The following is a 17,249-nucleotide window of genomic DNA, read 5'->3' on the forward strand; positions in this document are numbered from 1 at the left end:
CATGAGTTCGATTCCCGCCTGCCCCGGAGGTGACCACATGGCGTGGCAGACCTCTCCTGACCGTCCGCTGCTCCCCGCAGCAGTGTACTTCGTACTGCCTGTTCTGTTCCCCACTTTGTCTCTGGTGAAGCCTCTCGCCGCCCCTGAGCCTCTGGCCTGTACCCCAGTTCTGTATGCACAAATAAATTAATCTTTAAAAAAAAAATCTTTAGTTGGGCCTCTCTGGTGGTACAGGGTTTAAGTCATGTGACACCAAGCTATTGCCAGACACTTCATCTTGAGTTCAATCCCTGGTCAGAAACCTAACCTATATGGCCAGCAGACCTCTCCTTTCTCATCAGCTATTCCCTTCAGCAGTGTAATTCAGTGGATCTGCCTGTTCTGCACCCTGTCTGTAGTGAATCCTCTTACCCACTGCACCTCTGGCTTACCCCCAACTTCTTGTATGCATAAATAAAGTAAATCTTAAAAAACATCTTTACTTAATTTAGTTTAATCCTTTTAGTTGCATACTTGAAGAATTACCTAAAGAAATTGATATCATCCAGAAAAGAGTAACTAGGAACTCAAAATTATGGCACTTGAAGTTGCGTGGAAATACTTGAGATCATGATCATGTAACCAGAATAGCAAAATACTTTGTAGAAGTACAACAGTTTTCTTTACATGACTAAAATCTTAGGATGGCAGAGTATGTGCTCTGGTTTTCAGAAGATAAAGACCAAGTGCCAAAGTATATGATTTGCAATGAAGATGGGTTTGAATTAACTCAGGGAAGAACTTTTTGGCAACTATGAGTATTTGAAAATAATTTTAATCCTGTTTTACAGTGGTGTGTATATTATTGGTGGTATTCCAACACAAAATGAGTAACCACTTTTTGGAAATACTGCGAATTATCAATAAAGTAGACAGCCCTTGTTGCTTTCATACTTTCAATGTTTTGAGTCCCTTTTTTTTTTTTTTGAGAGAAACTGAAGGGGCTATTTGAGTATTAATTTGAGTATAGTGAATACACCACAAGAGATCCATTGAAGTTGCTTGGTAGTTAAGAAGACCCTTGCCATTACCCAAATAAATTTTTGCAAATGGTAGCACACCAGAGATTCAGTTATTTTGGGATTTTCTGACTCAGATTCAAGGTAAATTGGGTTTTCCTTTGCTGTTTGCCAATGAAATCATGGTGCTTGTTTCAAAAAATGTAGTATCATAAATACTTGATTCTTTTCCTCCAGGATTCTCTTAGGAATAGGAATAGGAAGTGAGGTAAATATGTTGAATGACTCTACTTGAAGGTGGCATCTTGTAATATGTTAATAGTTTAGCAGAGAGTTAGCTGATCTTGACTTAAACTTCTTAATTTCCCCAAGTTTCTGGTTTTATCTTAGTATGTAAACTTTAATTCTCTTTGTGTCTTTATATTTCTTAGGAAATCTGTTTCTTGCTGCATTAATCCAGTTCAGTACTTTCCAGCTGTCACTTTGCTCTAGATTTCTGCTTCTGCCATAAATTGCAAACTGGCTGTCTTTTCCCCTAACCTACTTTCTCACTTTCATTCACTCTCCCTTTTCATACTGTTGTTCAAATACTGTTTGTTTAACATGGATTTAATTTCTTTGTTTAAATTTTTTTTTTAATTTATACATACGAGAACTGGGGTTTAAGCTAGAGGTGTGGAGGATGAGAGGATTCACCAAAGCCAGAGTGGGGAGAGCCTCATAGTGCCGAGACTTTAACCCCTTGTGTCACCAGGAAAGCCCCTGGGTTTAACTTCTTTAACCTTTTTCTGTGTTTGATAGCAAACCAGAGTACTTCTTTCTAAAAATGTATTATTAATAAGCTCTGATGCATATTTAATATACTCTTGAACAATTTACTGTTACTTTTTTCCTAATTTTAAACAGTTTGCAATTTCAAGTGACAAGATTGCTGCATTACAAATGCCACTTTTAAACCTTCATCTAGACATAAAAGAAAATGGTGACGTGAAATCATATTCTGTTGAAATGAATAAAGAAGAGCTGCAGAATCTAATAAGTTCCTTGGAAGCAGCTAATAAGGTATTTTAATTTTGCTTTATATTTTGAGACCCTTACGGTAATATACGAAAAACTCATAATTCATTTTTAATATTTTTTGTTTCTGAAACACACAAATACTTTTTTTATATATTCTGCAAGTTCAGTTTTAAGTCAATTATAACTTCTAATTTTGCTTAGTTTTAAGCACTTTTTTAAAAAAATTTATTAATTTGTGTATACAGAACTGGGGTACAGTCCCGAGGCTCAGGGGCGGCGAGAGGATTCACCAGAGACAGAGTGGGGAACAGAACAGGCAGATCAACGAAGTACACTGCTGAGGGGAGCAGCGGGCGGGTCAGGAGAGGTCTGCCACGCCATGTGGTCACCTCCGGGGCAGGCGGGAATTGAACTCATGTGGAAGCAGCTTTAGATTCTCAGTGCTGTGTTTTAACCCGCTGTGCCACCAGGGAAGGCTGAGCATTTGTTTTTTAAGTAAGTTTTTTGTTCTTTTAAAAGGTTAAAAGTGCAGTTATAGCTAGATTGTTTTTCTCTACTGCTTATTAATGATAAAAATCAATTTTTGAACCAAGGACTGTAAAAGATTAGTGATACTGAAAGGTTTAGTTGAAAAATAGTTATAATCTTAGAGAAAAAATTTCCCTAACAGATAATACAAAACAAAGTTGCTTTTATAATCCTCATTAGTATGGGATATTATATATGACTTGTAGTTATTATAACAAAATCAAATTACCACAAGATAGAATTTATGAATGGATAGAAACTGCATAAATGGTAGTATAACAGCAACTTTCTAGTGTACAATTAATGAGAAAAATAATATTTGAAATAGAATAAAAGTAGTTATCTTTGTATAGCTACATTCCTTTCTTTATTGCTCAACATTTTTTCTAGTGAGCTAAACTCCATGGTAATAGAGTTATTCAGTTATTCTTACCAGACTCTCTTATCATTAACCAATTTTCTTAGCTCTCTACCATTTAAAAATCCTGGTATACTTCAGTTTCCTTCCATACCCTGCTCTCAGCCATTTTGAAGCTTTGATGACTAGTCTACCTGCCCAGTCACCACGCTGGTATACTGGTTTCAGCCTTTGCAGTATGGCTAAATGTCTAAATTGGAGTGTTGTTAAATGATTCTGAACTGTAAACCTTGGCAGACACGTGCCATCAGTTACTGTGCTTGTTATCAATTCTTCATGCTCTCTTTCATTTGGGTATTGGCATCGTTCTGGTATAATCTGTTCTCCCACTTTTGTGTTTTAAGGTGGTCCTGCAGTTGAAATAACTGGAAATTAGGAATATCAACACTGTCAGATTCTACTGCTGCAACTGAATGCAGAGTGAAACTGTTATCTGAAAACAGGGGATATACTTGTATACCAATCTGAGAAAGCAGCATGGAGATTACAAAGATTAAACTTATCTGCTTCTCTTGGAACTGGTAATCACATGGTTGACACTAACTGCATAGAAAATGAAAGCTAAAAAAGCTATAGTAGCAGTTTATATTTTCATAACTTTTGCCTCATTATTTCAGAAATGTTTATAGTTTTATTAAATGCTAAAAATAGACTTTAAAGTAATGTGATCATATAGAGCACAAATATACGTAAATATTGCTGATAGAAAGTATGTGAGCAGCAAGGATGTATACTATGGATGTATGTGGTTAATTTGTGAAAATTAAAAATAACTTAAAGAATATATAAGCAGCATATATATCTCAGGAGATTCTAAATCTTAATCTTATATTTCAAAGGAAAGAGTATAACATATAACATTTCTTAGAGAAAGAGCTCTTTAGACAAGAAAAAGAAGAAAATTTGCATGAAAACTTTTGAGTTTAGAATTGTGGAAATTAAAGTTTTACATTAGAAACAAGAAAAATGAAAACATTGGTTTTTTCTGCCTTTCTATGTCTGATTGGGTGAATATACTGTGGCAAAAAAGAGTAGATATTGTTGTACAGTGTATATTGCTACTCAGATTGCTAAGACTATATGTAGGCCCACTTTTGTTATAAACTCTTAATACTGAATTGAATGTAACAATTTTGGATATTAACAACTTCACTTTGGAAAAAAACATTTTTCATTTTAGTTAACTAAAAACAAGCATTCTTAACAAATAAATGTTATTTCACTTTCATATATTGTTTCATTTTGGATGACTTTCCACAAAACACAGTAATATTAATTAATGTTAATTAATATTAATACCTGCTCCTTTGCAAGCTGTAGCTTACTAGCCATCAGGCTGTTATTGACTATCTAGAGCAATAATACCATCCTAACTGTAAGGATGAAGATAGAGGGTGGTCTATGGGCGCTCCTCAGTATGTGTTTTTGGAATAATGCTTGTTTATGAACTTTTTTTTTTGAGGTTGGTGATTAGATGAGGCAATAATGCTAAAATGTTAATGTACTAAGATATTTTGGTTATAAAAATGGTGCCAGCTGAACTAAATAGTGTGCTTAGTGAGGTAGTTGTTGACTTAACCTTCTTGTGCAAGTTTCTTGTGTTTTGTGTACTCGTGACAGTTGGCAGACCAGCAATTTAAGTAATACCCAGCTTGTGATGTTCCTGCAGAATTTCATCCCTCTGTGGATGAAGGAAATACTCTCCCTTTACTTATTTTTCCTTCACCACATGTTGTTACTCCTTTAGCATATTTAATTCCTTTTTACTTATTTTTCCTTCACCACATGTTGTAGTGAAATCTAATACACTATAAATTGCATGTAAAGTATACATATTAAAATGATATATTTTTACTTTCACACCTCTATGGAAAGCACCACCTCAATTAAGATGGTTATTATATTACTATATCATCTCTAGAAAGTATCCTGTTCCTTTATATCCCTGTCTATACCCTTTCCCTTATCCCTTCCCTTTCCCAGACAGCCAATGATCTTCCTGCCACTAGATTAGTTCACATTCTCCAGACAGAAATGGTATATACAATATGCACCCTTTTTGTGTGTGAATTGATTTCTTAAAGCATTTTGTGTTTCTTCCATGTCATTACATACATCAATGATTCATAACTTTTTATTTGGTAGAAACCTTCTGTTGTAGAGTTCTATCAAATTTGTTTATTCACCTGTTAGTGGATATTTTGGCTTTTAAAAGTTGTACTTAACAAGGTATAGAAGCTGCTGTGAAGCTTGTATATATGCCTTTGTATGGACATACATGTTCTTTTGAGTAAATGCTTAGGAGTGAATTGGCTGGATCTTATGATAGGTTTATTTATTTATTTTTAAAGATTTATTCATTATGTTTACAAGAACTGACATACAGACCAGAGATACAGGGGTGGGGTGGCAAGAAGATTCACCAGAGCCAAGTGGGGAGCAGAATTGGTGGATTGACTATAATCACTACTGAGGGGAACGGCAGGCGAACAGGAGAGGTCTGCTGCTCCATGTAGGTCACTTCCCTGACTGGGATTGAACTTGAGCTACAGTGGCTAACTATAGCTTCTTAGTGTTGAGACTTGAGCCAGCAGGGAGGTTGTGGTAGGTTTATGTTTATCTTTTCAATAAACTGCAAACATGCCAAAGTGATTCTGCCATTTTTACATTCCTGCCAGAGTCTTGTGAACTTCCCACTTCTGCATCTGGAACTTTTTAATTTTAGCAAATCTGAATTTTAATTTTAACAAATAGATATGTAGCAGAATCTCATTATGATTTGAATAATTTTCATTTTCCAAATGACTAATGGTGTAGAGCATCTTTTCATGTATGTATTTGCCATCTGTATGTCATTGGTGTAGTGTCCAAATCTGTTGCTCATTTTTTAACTGGACTTCGCTCATTACTGAGTTTTGAACATTGGATATATAGTCTGATCTTTTTCAGATATATGCCTTGTAAATGTCTTTGATCAATTTGTGGCTAGCTTGTCTTCCCCCTCCCCCCATAAATAGATTTTAATTTTTTAATAGAAGAATTGAACAATTACTACTTTCTAACTTTATACACAAATATAAATTCAAAAACTTAGGTGTAAGGCCTAAAAACTCACATGTAAGGCCTAAAACCACAAAATACATATTAGAAAATATGGGTGATATGTTCAGTGACATCAATGATAGTGATGTCTTTGGGGCTCAACCCCAGTGGCAAAGGAAATGAAAACAAAAATAAAGGATGGGCTAATTAAAAATCTTTAGCATAGCAAAAGAAAATGTCAACAAACTCTTCAACAGCCTACTGAATGGCAGGATTTGCGCATCAAATATCAGTAAGGGGTTAGTATCCAAATATATAAAGAACTCATCCAATTTAATGGCAGAAAATCCAGTTGAAAAAATGAGCAGAATATCTGATTAGACACAAAGAGGATATATAGATGGCCAAAGATATTTAAAAAACTATCCATCATTGCTTGCTAGGAAGATGCAAATCAAGGATTTATTTATTTGTGTAAAGAAGATTTGGGGTGTAGGCCAGAGAAAGGCAGGGGATGAGAGGATTCACTAGACAGTAGGGAGCAGGAAGCTACTCTAATGAAATACATGGCTAAGGGGAGCAGTGGGCAAGAGAGTAGAGGTCTGCCATATGTCACTTAGTTCCCTGGCCTGGGATCAAACTCAGCCTTAGAAGTCATAGTGCTGAGACTTAAACTGTAGGCCACCAGGGAGGCTCTGAAATCATTGACTCTTAAGGGTTACATGAACCACAATATTTGTGACAGTACAATTTACAATATCTGCACTATGGAAACAACTTCCATGCCTGCCGGCACATGACTGGATAAAGAAAATGTGGTAGTTATACATGATGGGCTTTTATTCAGCTATAAGTAAAGATGAAATTTTACCATTTTCAGCCAAATGAAAGGAACTCTGTATTATTTGAAACAAAAATAAAAAGATAAAGACAAATACTGGATGTTTCCACATTTTATGTGCACCACAAGGAAAGCAAATAGATAAATGGACAAAATAAAAATAAACTAGTGGAAATTCAAAACTGAAACGAAGTCACCAGAGATGAGTAGGGTATGGATGGAAGAATGGGTTGAGCATTTATAGTGGATGTGGATAGGTTTTGTTTCTTTTTTTCTGAAAGGGTTAGTTACTGGTACATAGTGCTTCCTAATTATATACTTATTTTAGCAAAGGCCTTAAAATTGCTTTTAGCAACATAGTGGAATTTCTGAAAGGTATGGAATAGAACACATTACAAAACTAACTTCTCAATTTTGACAGACATTCTTCTATGACAAGAATAAGAACAAAATTTATGAGAAAAGCAATAAAAAATAATGTAGGGAGGTTAACTAAGGAAGAGAAAGTGAATGCACTTGTAGTCATGTAGTAATTCTGGTGATGTGCTTAACTGATACTAGTGATGACAGATACATAGTGTGCACAGACACCTCCCTGGGCATCCTAGGAACGTTTTCTTGGTGTGTCATCATATGGCAGTCTTGCAAGAGAGGCTTATCTCTTTTACCCATTCCTAGCCTGGACTGTCATACTGTAGTTTTTGTGAATATATGTATATGCTGGTTTGCTCTAAACTCATTTATTGAATTTGTCTTTCCCCTCTAAATTGTAACTTTCTCTGGGGCTGAGATTTATTTGATATTTTTACCTTCTCACCTTTTCCCATTGACTTACATGGTTGATATTACTTACTGATATTACTTACTGCATTAATGAGCTCTTTTCTATGTGTAAGAAGGTATTGGCTGATAGTGAGATTCTTATTATCTGTAATTCTTATAGCAAATTCTAAACATGTACATATATACTTGTTTTTTGTAATTTAAATAAGTTGGTTTTATATTTCTCCCATTGTAATAACATAGTCTTGGGAAGAGAAGTCATTGCATTGTAAGATGTCTGCAAGATCCAGGGCTCTGTTGATAAAGTGCTTCTCAGTTATTTTGCTGGCCTCGACAGTAAAGTGTCCCTACGCTGGAATGTAGACTGAAAAGCTATTCTACTATAACCCATACTTAATGGATTAAGTACTAAAGATTATACCCTTAGTTTGATGATCATATTTTTTATATTCTTAGTCTGATCGACATTTTTTTTTCTGAAGGGAGAAATTGAGTTTGGAAGTTGGAGATCTTCAAATTAGGAAAGGTGACACATAGGCCAACTGTAAATCTCACATTTACAGTGGAGATTTTCAAAGAAAATCTACATGATGCACCTCACAAGTGGACACTATTAGAATTCAGTTTAGGCACCATTTGTGAATGAATACAAGGAAATACCATTTCTTTTCCTCCCAATATATACATACTTTGAAGTATTTGTAAGGCATGATACCCTAAAGAATACTAAAAAGAAAAAAAAAAAATCAGTGTGGCACATGAATAAACTTCTGGAAAAGTGCTGGTATTTTCCCCTAATTGTTGGATAAGTTGCAAAGAGATTCTTCCAATTTAAAGGCCTTCTCTTTATATTGAATTTTATAATGAAAGCATTCAAATGAAAGAATTCTAAGTATTTTTAAGGATTGTAAAAAGATATGCTTGAAATTGTGCATGTTTTTCAACTTAGTATAAAGTAAGCTTTATATAGGCATTTTTAGTAAAAAAGTTTTATTTGTGTTTTAGGAATAAACAAGCGGACATAAATTGTACATATTTACAGCAATAAACTACATTTCAGAAACTGCACAACGGCTTTTATACGTATAGCTGATGGTTTTTGACACCAGCCTTCAAATATATTTACTTTCTTTCATTTGTTATAACATTTAAAATCTTGTAGTACCAAAGCAAAGAGCTATGCTATTTTGTAGCATAGCCACACTACTGACAAAAATATTGAGTGAACTATAATCATCGTGTGACTGTTGGGTATCTGTGAGTCCTGAAATCAAGATCACAAGCTTTTCTTGTGTCCATACCTGATTGCATGTAAATTGATTTTGCCTTTTACAAGAATACACAACTACTCAATGAATGGTTAAGAATAGAAAAAAGGCCATAAAGGGTAAAAGGGTCAGGAATCAGAGGATACTGAACAGTTCCTTATTAGCTGATTCACTGCTTAGAGGGAAATCTATTTCTTTCATGTATAGAAATCACAGTCTACAGGCTTCATGAATTTTGTCCACAGATAATTTTTGAGATATTGAAGGCATAATGTCACATACTTTACGCATGTAAAAAGGAAATGATGAAACGGTTAGAATATTTTAATCTAATCCCTAGAGAAAGGATACAATCAAGCATACTGTATGAAAGTCTGATTTCAAATGTAAAAAGCAACAAGAAAATCACAAGTTTCATTAGACAGAATGAACAGTTTTTGATCAGAAAATGCAGCATATATTGATATAAAGTAGAAACTTGAATTATAAAAGGAGTCCACCTTCCCTTTCTTGGCATTTGTTTAACCAGTGTCATTTCATTACAATTTCTATAGGTTTCCAGAAATACTCATTTTTGCTGTTTTTTCGGTGGCCTGGAGATTTACAAAAGTGTTATATGCGTATATAAGAAAGTATATGCTTATGTCAAAAGAGCAAAAGAACATTGAAAATATTGTAGTTGATATTTCTTTACAGCCAAACGAATCCTGTATGCTGAAAAGAAGAGAGGAAGAAACTGATTTATTTACAAGAACTGTGTAATACCAATCAGGATATAAACTAGATAAATTATATATGGTAAGAAGTAGATCAATGATTCAACAAATCAATTAGTGGAACGCTAAAACACAAGGAGTAAAATATTTAAGGTCTTCTGACATATTTGGTGGATTTGGTAAAACAGATTTTGAAAGGCAACAGAAGGTATGAGTTTTTTTCTGTGTGTATGTAGCACCTGCTTTTGAAAGCCCCTGCTATTTAGTACAGGGTGCTATAACTTAAAATAGCAGGAGACTGGTTTGGAAAGTTTAACTAATTTTGGATTCAATCAAGTTTTAGATGAGGTGGTAGCCAAAGAGGTGTTCCATTACTGGCAGATTAGTAGTAATTCTATTGTTTAGCCTAATGAGTCCTGCTTTCTCAAACTTCTGAATCACTGTATAAAGATCTTTACCTCAGGTTGAGTCTCCCAAGAAAGTCAAAGGAGTGAAATAATTATTCAAAGATGATGGATAGCCAAGAGAAATTTTTTTCCAGCAATCCACCCTCAACCTAGATGCATTTATCTATCTCTAAAGCAGTTTTTAAACATTTAAAATTCCAACATACACTTCCATTCACCTTTTAAATGACACACATTATTTTACAATAGCCATTAGTGTATGGCACAAAATGCTGCCCAGTGGTCAAAAACAAACCTACTTTAAAGATCTGAAAAATATTTGGTCTTTGTAAACATATCATTTGGAATTTCCAAAAACCTCATGCAATCTTGACTTTTTAATAATGCCACAAGGTATGAGGAGTTGTGGAACATAGTCAATAAATACACACATTTCTATTCTAACCACAAGTATTTCCTATATATAAAAGTAGTGGATGTTCTGAATATGAGCTATTACTTGTATATGTAATTCTGTTTTCCACGATACCAGTGGATTAAAGAGGATTCCTTAAAAATGTCTCAGGGGTATTGTTGCAAAATATAAAATATTTCATGCTTTACCCAATGACTATTTAAAAAAAGATGTAGGAAACAGATTAACATGAGCTGATTAGATTAAAAAAGCAAAAGCAGATACACTGCAATTAAATGTATTTAGGGCATTAGTAGAAAAATATGGTATATAGTAAAATGAGTAGCTGGTTGCCACTCTGAGGTAAGATTTGCAAATCATTTATTTCTTTTATGCAAATATGTAAATAGTATGCATAACAGGAGAATAGGAACATTGAAAAGAGGGAAGCAGAGATGGTATTCTCAGCTACTTTATGCAGCCTTGAGGGGTCATACTGAATGTCAAGAACTGCCAGTGCCTTTAAGTAGTTCTAAACATTCTATTTATTTCTTGGCAGAAATCAAGTATGGTGTGCAGTGTTCTCTGGGAGTTTTTTCCTACAATTCACATAAAAGTATTTCATTGATTATTCATTACAGTCCCAGTTTCAATTGTAAAAATACCCTGTAGAACCTACACTCTAACGGCTTTTAACAAGGCAAAGTGTGTAAATAGAGATATGAGACTTTCACTGAAAAATTTCCTTTCTCCATAAGAAAAGCAATAGTAATAGTATGGAAAATTCAATTCTATTAGAAATGTTGCAATCTAGAATGACGGTGTTAAGTAAGTTTCAGCCTGGCAGTATTAAGTAAGATTCAGTCTGGCCATAAAGGAAAAAAATCTCAATCAATTTGAGCAGAAAATGGGTTAAACTATAACTTGCTGACACTAAACTTTTTTATTTAGTGGCTATATGGGAACTAAAATAACTTTGGGAGACCATAAGGACACCTGCCTCACAAGACAGTATGATAACTGAAGCACTGTCCACTAAGAAAGATTTCTCTATTACTGCATTTACCAAAGTAAGTCATAAGAGATTCTATCATGGACAGAACAATAGATGCTTTTGGCAATAGAAAAGATTTAGAAAATGGAGCATTTACCTTTAAGGATGTTCCATTTTATTTAGGGAAGCAGAGGATCTACTTGTAAAGTTAGTGGGAAATACAAATGGATTACTTAGTATTACTAGCAGGCAAAATGGCCACAAGAATTCAGGGAGTGCTAGCAGAGAATGAGGGAATGAAGGAAAGTTGCTTCTGGATGAAAGTTGCTTTTGGATGTTGACCTAATTCATAATTCAGCATAGGAGAGGGAGCAGGAAGAAGAAAATCTGGGCCATGGAAGTTAAAGGTAAAATTTCAAGCGCAAAAGAACATTTTGAGATGACATCTGGATGTCACAGTGCAAAGAACAAGAAAAATCTTAACATGATTGAAGTGAGTAGGGGAAACTGAGAAAGTCAGATGAGCATGAGTGACAGAGAAGACAGGTCAGACATGCCAGACATGCAAATGATCCATGGGGAGCCAAGACTTACATTTTCTCCAAGGAATTAATAAATCCCATTTTATACAGGTATGGGAATTTTGAGACCCCATGATTAGTGTGCTATATCTAAGTGGCAGTTCTGAGAGTGAAAGGAGGCTCTATTGATAATTATACATAAACCATCTTTTAAAAATTGGACATATGTTCCCTAACAATGTTTTCCAGAAAAAAACGGAACACACTTCAGGCTAGTCAGTTATTGTGCAAGCTATTCCTTCTACACTTTCCTCAAGAGCAAGGTTTTTAAAAAAGATGAAATTGAGTGGAATAAACTTTGCCTTTATAGAGTCCATAAAAACTGGAATTGAAGATTAATTCCATCACCAGCTAGTTACCAGATCTTGGGGAAATCACTTAACCTCTTTGAGCCTCCATTTTCAGATACTATCACTGTCTTCATAACTTCAGAGGGGTTTAGTGAGTGAATACCAAATCATGGACTTTTATGTGCAAGGTATTTTCTGATGCTCTAGACCAATGTGTGACAGTCATTATTAGATATCTACCCCAAAGTCATGCTTCCCTCTTTTTTTTGCTGACAGATTCAACAAACTGATTCAACAACAGATTTCAGCCTTTGGGCAGTTCTGGGGCTCAATGTTAAAAACCAGCATGATAATTTAACTTGTTAGTGACTGGTTCAGGAATGGATATGTGGCCTAACACTGACCAGTAGGACAAAAGGCTACTACTGGAGAGTTCTGGGGGTGAGAGGGAACGATTTCCTTACTCTTAAAAAGAACCCTAATGCAGGAATTTTCCTTGTTTCTGCCACTTGATATGGGTACATAAATGTGACTATTTTCTACCCATAAAAGATACTGATGAGATGCTGTTTGGAAGAAATGGTTGTGGGTGGGACCTGGTTTCTTAATGACATCATTATGGCTTTGAAATAACCAACATTGGAACCACCTACTTCTGAATTTACTGTTCTATGAGATATTATGATCATTGCAATTACTTTTAGTTGAATCTTTTGTAACTTACATCTGAGGTAAATCCTAATTGACATACCTATTAGTAAATATTAATCTCAATGTGGTGAGAATTTAAAGATACAGAAGTGCTTTCTCTGTCTTTAAAAAGACAATATTAACTATGAAACCATCTCTCGGCAAAAAGAATAGGAAACAAGTAGAAAAATGCTTTCTAGAGGAAAAAAGGAGTCTCCATGTTCTATGTAGGCAATTTAGATCACTGCCTATGACCTGTCCAATTACTGATGTCTGCTAGCAGGCTAAGGGGCGTAGCTAGGATGATACGTAAATAGTATTGGAAATCTGTAATAGGAATATGATACGGGAAAAGGTAAAGTGGGTCAAGTTCCTAGAGGATAGGCTTTAACTAGTGACACATTATGTGAATGATGTTATTCTGTAATGAAAGATTTTTAAATGGTGTGTGATTAAGATTGAAAGAGGGTATGAATAAACAAGTTTGATGAAAAAGAGTTGAGATAGTGTAAATGCACCATATTACAACTGTAGTGTAAGGAGATAGTCTTACTAAACTTTCATGTAGATAATATATTACTATAGATTTGAGCTAATTGTTTTTATTTCTACATTCTTTTGAATTAGGCTGAGGGGAAGGTTTATGTTAACACATGTATTTTTTACATAAGGAACAGAAAGAAAAGCAAAAAAGAAAAATAATTCAAAGAAGAATAAAGGAGGATATTGTGATTTAAAAGGCCTCTTAAGGCCTTTTTTAAAGGCAATTGGAGTAGGTACTGGGGGAAAAAATTAAAATTGGTGTTTTGTGGATTCAATTAGAATATACAATATAAGTCCACAGAAGCTGAAGCTTTCAGATATGGGCAGAATAACTGTGAATTTTGGAACTGAGAAGGAGGAGAAATGAATGAATGAATTTGAATGGGTCGAAGCATGAAGTAAGATTATATACAGTACTAGAAGGAATATGAACACAAGCTATAATCTGTTTTACACAGCCAGATTTGCAAAATGCACACACACATTGTATTTTAATAATTTTCACCTGTAGAAAATGATACTGGAGAGTTTCCTCTCTTCACTATTTTCTTTGCAAGGAAACCCAGAGCGAAGTAGAAGCCATACGGCAATAATGATTGCTTTTTTTTGTCTTTTAGCTTGCAACTGGGCCCATTTTAAGTTAATGAATTGGTGACCCTGTAAAACTAAGGCAAATGTGTAATTTCTTTTATTGATTTATTTCTTCTTTTGTCTGCCTGACATGAAAAACAGGTCAAGTTGTTCATGAGACTGGGTTTCTCAAGTGGTTCATACCTACTTTCCCCAAACTGAATTCCCATGAGGCTTTTGTATCCAGGATATGCAAGGTATCTGTGGGCCAATCAGGAATGGTTGTGTCTTTTAATGTACCAACAGCCTTTAACTCAGGAGCAGCAACACAGCAATTTGAACAAGGGGTTTGTTGTTATTGGGGAAGTAAAATCAAACTCAAAACTTTATACTTTTTCTTCCAGGAACTTAGTATTTTCTGGTTTGCAACTCTTTTATTATAAAAGCTTGTGGAACTGAAATTTCTAATAGCTAAATCTTCTGTTAGGTTAGTTGATTTCAGTCATCTTAATAAAACTTGATTAAAGTAAAAACACTGTATTCTGGACCTACAGTTGATTGACCTGATTAGTTTTAACAAAACTTTTCCTTACATAGTTGATAGAGGACACTGGTAATGTCTCACAGCGATGTCTCCCTGCACTCTCAGCGCTAAAATTATTGGCATAAAAAGCCCTATGTTGTTAGGTTCTTACCTTTAAGAAAGACACTTGCATTCTAAAATGTTACCAAGAAATCAGCCTATGTTCCTATTTGCTTGGATTTCTATACTCACCAACACCCTCTCTGGGACTGCCAGTTTGCATGGAAACACATCTATGGCATAATATCCCACCATTCTGAAGACTTTTTCAAGAATACCAAAACCTGGGAGAAATATATTTGAGAAGATTTAATGACCAGATTCTCCTTTAAGCTTAACCACCACATATGAAACATACCCTGGGCCTTTAGTACAACACATACATGTTTTAATTCCCAGTCTGCTTTCATTGACATTGTTCTTCTGGATCTTTGGCAGATGAATCAGTTGATTCGTGCTGTCAGCATCATTTGCTCTTTCTTCCTTTTCTCCTTCCCATCATTTGAATTCTGGGTTGTTAACCCTAATCAATCCCTTTCATCCAATTTCTACTCTAATGAGAAATTCTGGGAAACATTGTGGAAGGAAAAGAGTGTAGCCGGTGCAAATGAAGCTTTGGATTACCTGTGGATTTTGATCAACTCTTCCATTCCTGACCCCTCTCAACAGCATGGGGAACGTGGTGTCTGAACACATAAATAGCCGTTAAGTGACTGATAAAACCACACTTGCCTTTCACTGCAGTTCCTGTCTCTGCCGGGGCGTGTCCCCAGCCTCTCCACTTCAGCCTGTCCCCACAGCTGCCTTGCCTATTGTGGGGCTGGGTCATTCAGCAGAGATCACAGACTCCTGGTAGAGTCACACAACTGCACACACACAATGGCAGAGAAAGAGCAAGAGCTAAAAAGATTCTGGTTTGGGCCCAAATCACCAGTCATTTCACTTCATGAACAAAAGCAAGTGCCTTATAAGCTTACATTATTTACAGTGCTCGGATTTTTCAAACATCACCCAAAGCTGAGGACCACCACGCCACAGGGAACAGTTCAATGAACTATGTACAGAATTTACAAGGAAGTTTACATAATAGTCTACATTCTGTTAGCAAGTTTACCTTTCGTGTTTACTGTTTGCATTTAGGAAACTGACATACTTGTTTTTTTGTCCTCCTCATTTCAGTGACTGCTGATTGAATCAATATGAACAATTGCTTGCGCAGTTCTTTTTTCTTCCTGGGATATGTGATTATCTTTGTTTAGAAAAAAAATTGCGATACATCATCCTTTGGTAAAGTACTGTTCAAACCTGTCTGCACAAAGTTCTCGGAGATTGTTACCTTCTATCATTATGCCTGTATCTTTTCATGTTGAACCTGGAGAATTCTAATTGAGCTCCTTCTTAAATGAATATTGATAAATGAATCATTAATTTTAGAAGATGGAATTAGGTCAACATTTAGATGTAGTGTACATGTTTGTTTGAGGATCCTGGGATCCATAAACCAAACTGTTCTCTGCACCACAGTTTTCTTTTTACATTTTCAAGATCCTTCCTTGATTGTAACACATGATAAGGATGGCATGTATGAAAACAAATAATTTAATCAGCAGAATTTCCAACCAGTTGATTCCTTCTGTTTGGCAATGTAGAAGGAAGATGGAGGCAGTAATCCTGGCTAATTCCAGTCAGGAATATATCTATATCTACAAAGCTGTGAAGTATAATGCACACATCACCGCTAATATTCTAAGCCAAGGAGTGTGAGAGGAAGGAATGAATATGTAGTCATCACTGCCAAATAAAGAGAGAATGCCTGCTGTGTCTATACAGGCTAAGTCATGGCACAGTTTCTGTCACCCTTTATGAACTGTAAACCTGGGATCCCTGGACATGACTATGGACTAGAGGGTGAATTGCACAGTTTTCAGGAATGCAGGAGATTATGGCTGTTTTGATGGCAAAAGGAAAACAACCTATGAAGAGTGAAATAAAAACCTATAATTTAATGATCTGAGTCTTAGGGGATTGGGGAGCAGTTTAGGGGAGACTTAAGAATCTTGTCTAACAACTTTTATTGTATTGGTTAAGACAAGGAGAGAGGCAGAGATGAAGATTTTCTTTTCTTTTTTTTTTTAAACTATCATGATGTACTGTTTAGCCTGAAAAAAAGAGTGGGTGGGGGCCAAGGACAGGAGAATTTCGCTAGGCAGGTTTCAGAAGGAAGCAGAGTTCATAAACCAGAAATTTGACATCTTCTCCATTCTTCTGGCTTCCATTACCTCCCAAATCAGACTTGTTGAGCAGGATTTCCCTAATGGTGACTGAGGACATTCAGTGACCTCAATAATGGCATAGTTAGGCTTCCTAAGTTTACAGTGCTGCACAAGATTAAAATAGGGGAATTCAAAGTATCCCTTTTTCCCCTAAAAGATGCCTTATATCTAAAACTACGGGCATCAGACATTTTTTCCAAGAAGAATGAGTTAAACAGACAAATAAAATAAAAAAACTATTTTGTTAAACAGATTAAAGATACTTCCTTTCTGATTTAACATTTATCTTTAAAAATTTCTTAAGGAACTT

General features: G+C 35.2%; 1 protein-coding gene across 1 annotated transcript in view; it reads left to right on the forward strand.

The window, feature by feature from the left end:
* COMMD8 (COMM domain containing 8) overlaps positions 1-4,192 on the forward strand; it is a 9,497-nt gene extending 5,305 nt beyond the window's left edge. The window contains exons 4-5 of the mRNA XM_004681310.2: positions 1,905-2,060; positions 3,309-4,192. Coding sequence (XP_004681367.1) covers positions 1,905-2,060; positions 3,309-3,329 — 177 coding nt within the window. The 3' untranslated portion in view covers positions 3,330-4,192. The remainder of the gene's footprint in view (positions 1-1,904; positions 2,061-3,308) is intronic.
* Positions 4,193-17,249: the final 13,057 nt, after the last annotated feature.

The sequence above is a fragment of the Condylura cristata genome, unplaced genomic scaffold, assembly GCF_000260355.1.
Source record: "Condylura cristata isolate star-nosed mole 26May11 unplaced genomic scaffold, ConCri1.0 scaffold00012, whole genome shotgun sequence".
Lineage (NCBI taxonomy): Eukaryota > Metazoa > Chordata > Mammalia > Eulipotyphla > Talpidae > Condylura > Condylura cristata.